This window comes from Austrofundulus limnaeus, unplaced genomic scaffold (genome assembly GCF_001266775.1).
Source record: "Austrofundulus limnaeus strain Quisiro unplaced genomic scaffold, Austrofundulus_limnaeus-1.0 Scaffold964, whole genome shotgun sequence".
Taxonomy (NCBI): Eukaryota; Metazoa; Chordata; class Actinopteri; order Cyprinodontiformes; family Rivulidae; genus Austrofundulus; species Austrofundulus limnaeus.
The window spans coordinates 24,991-28,172 of record NW_013953366.1 but is presented as its reverse complement, the minus strand read 5'-3'; the positions used below and the strand labels follow the sequence as shown (position 1 = coordinate 28,172).

The window sequence follows — 3,182 nt, the reverse complement described above, 5'->3', positions numbered from 1 at the left end:
TATATAAGAAGTGATGCTTTAACAAAACTGATGACCCATGAGCAACTATTCCTGAGTTTCTCACGTCACCGGAATAGTTTTGCGTTATTGGTTGTCCAACCAGAATGCTCCCCCAAGCAGAAAACATGGCAGCAGCGTGACGTATTAGCAACAGCAGCAGCAGCCTCCCTGAATGCCCAGGTATCTGTCTCTGGTAGTTACCGTTACAGCTCCTTTTACACTCACTTTATTGTCTGTTTTATTCAGTTTTATGCGTAGCCTGTAACCACGAACTTAACACTCAGCAAAGTTCACTTAACTAGCAAACTGGTTAGCGTTAGGCTAACAGATGTAGCTCTAAGCTAGCTGCTAAAGGCTACGTGATGTAGCAGTCTGAACTTAGAGGTTTCGTGTTTTTTATATTTCTACGTCTTTAAGTTAAAAGTAGTTCATCTGTAGGTGAGAAAACTTGTTATTAGGTCTTTACTCTGTGTGAAACTACATCCTTTTAACTTGCTTTTCGTCATGCTTATCTATAAGAAGTTATTAATGTGATTGTAATTATGAAAACTTAATAATGGCAGCCCACCAGAGTAGTGTGTGAAAAGTAGCCACTTATTGATAGTTTGATTGTAAGTAAAGGAATGAGGAGAGAAGAGGCTTGATTTTGTTCCTTCCAGAATGAACAACTCAATGTAGGCTTGAAAGTGGGTCAGATCTAAGTCTTTCTGTCACCAGACATATCAGTAGGTTTTATGAAGAGCTGAAATGCTGGTTTTATGAGTTGGACATGGCTGGCTGTGTCCTTTGTGGGGCCTGGAGTCATTTTGATGGAATCAGCAGCACAACTAGTCTGACCTGTTGAGTGTTTGCCGTGTTTTACAGGGAGCGCTGGGGGAGAATCAGAAAGTTGAAAGGTAAATAAGTAGGGGTGCACCAATAAATCAGCCAGATGATTTATTAATTTCTTTAATTTGTGGAGATTGTAAATCGGCTGATAGATAAGATCTGTGGAAAAGATCAGCTTCTCATCTTCCACAAAGGTCTTAAAATCACTACTCTCTCCTCTGCTCTGGTGTGAGCACTACAATAAAGTCCAGCTAAAACAAGTTCGTATTGTTTCAAGGGTATTGTTCAATATTTTTCTATAAAATAAGATTTAAACTTTGCAGGTGTATTCTAGGGCTGTGTATTGGCAAGAATTTGGCGTTAAGATACATTTCTTGACAGAGGGGTCACGATACGATATATCCCGATATATTGCGATACTGTGAACAAGGCGATATATTGCGATTTTTTTTGTCCAAAAATTCTATTAAATAAAAACCTCTTACTGGGGGAAAAAATGAAAAACCAAAATTCATTGTCTCAGAAAATTCTAATATTACATAGACATGTTTTTGATACATTTAGCTGTGTTCTGCTTTGTATGCGTTTTTATTTTATTTGTTTCATATTTCTTATTTCATCCATGTTTTCAATTATTAGACTAAATCTGACAATAAATAGTTTGAAAATATATTTTTTGCAGCTTTTAGTTTTTAATATTAATTTACAATAAGGTCACCCAACACTTAACGTACAGAGGTAGAGGAGCCAAATGTCTGGCTCACTGCTGCCAACTAGTGGTCAGAGGCTGAACTACAACATAAAAATGAACAGCTGGCAGGAAAGTTGACATTTTAAACCTTAATAAAAAAAATCGATACAGGGCTTTAGAATATCGATACAGTATCAGGAAATGAAATATCGCGATATTTCAATGTATCGATGTTTTCTTACACCCCTAGTGTATTGTGACCTTATAACACCTGACAGTGTCAGTTATTTAAAAAAATCAGAAACAGACAAAATTGGAGTCAGATCAGACATTTTTAAAGCTCGTGTTAGGCCAGAAAACTGCAATCTGTAAACAAGAAAAGAAAAAAAATCATTATTATAAAATGTGTTTATTCAATTGTCAATTGAAAATATAGTTTGTCGTAATGTATTGAAATGTTATTTAAGAGAGTTTTGGTTTCTTCTGTTCTTATTAACAGTAGGGTTGGGCATAATCGTATCGTGTGCAATTAATCGTCAGAAAAACATTAATCCATTACTTTTTGGCACTTGACAATTAATACAATTAATGCCAGCAGGCAGACTGACTGGGATTACTCCGGTCAGTCCGCTCAGTACTCCTCTCCGCTTCAAATATGACAAACATTAAAATAAAGTTCTGTAATTTATTTATCAACACAATTTAAAACATGATGTATAGCCTGAAATCTGTAATTTTCACACAGTTTGGAACAATTTTTTACAAAAAGCAAATCTTTCCCACTAAGTTGGTCATGTGACTACGAAATAAGGGTGTCCAGGGACTCAGGGCATTAATCGTCAAATTAATCGTTATCGGCTAAATACCACAATTAATCGTGATTAAATTTTTTTGCCAATATCGCCCAACCCTAATTAACAGTTTGTTAAAAAGTTATTTGTTCAGTGGGAATATAATGCAGTGTTTAAAACAGTGCCACATCAAATGAATAAGAGCAGAAGAAGGCAGCTATTATCCACCTACAAAGAGTCTCTATACTTTATCTTTTTATAGTCGTACATTAATGCGGCACAAACTGCAACATGTATCCCTACGTCAACACGACTGGCTCATAATACAGCTACAATTTTCTTGATAAACAGACAATATATGAATCAGAACAAAGGCATTTTTGTCTTCCAGCCAGTATTTCTGGTTTTGCAGCAGGACAAATGGTTTTACTGTACAAACTCACTCCAAAGCCAAACGGTCAGTGCGCACTCACGTGGTTGTTGGGCGTTCGTTTTTGGATACACCTTTCAAAGTCATTGGCTGTGTCCAAAACGACAGGCCGGGTCCTCCGGAGGACCCAGACTACCCGGTCGAGGTGGGCCGGGTCCTTGGTAGACCAGGAAGACCAGAAAAAAAGAGTCTCAATTTGGACGGTCTAGCCTCCCCTCCACCCCGGTGTACGTCATGTCACCTAGCAACTGTGACGACGCTAAACAGAAGCAAAAACAGATCAAAAATAGAAAAATATCAATACATTAGCATTATTAATATCACAAAACAATAAAATTAACTTAAAGATATCATTTTGAAGAACTAATTGACCCGCTGTAGGTTCATGTTTATTTCACGTTTTTTATGATAAAAATAATATTTAAAAGCATGTCCATACAAA

General features: G+C 36.7%; 1 protein-coding gene across 3 annotated transcripts in view; it reads left to right on the top strand.

Moving 5' to 3' along the window:
* Positions 1 to 82: 82 nt before the first annotated feature.
* The window catches only part of snupn (snurportin 1), a gene marked incomplete at its 3' end in the record, with an annotated part of 25,761 nt that continues 22,661 nt past the window's right edge, over positions 83 to 3,182 (top strand). The window contains 1 exon segment of one of the 3 annotated variants that reach the window (XM_014029892.1): positions 83 to 180. Coding sequence is in view for 1 of the 3 variants with exons in the window: in XM_014029891.1 (XP_013885345.1) it covers positions 173 to 180 (8 nt within the window). 3 annotated transcript variants of the gene reach the window in all.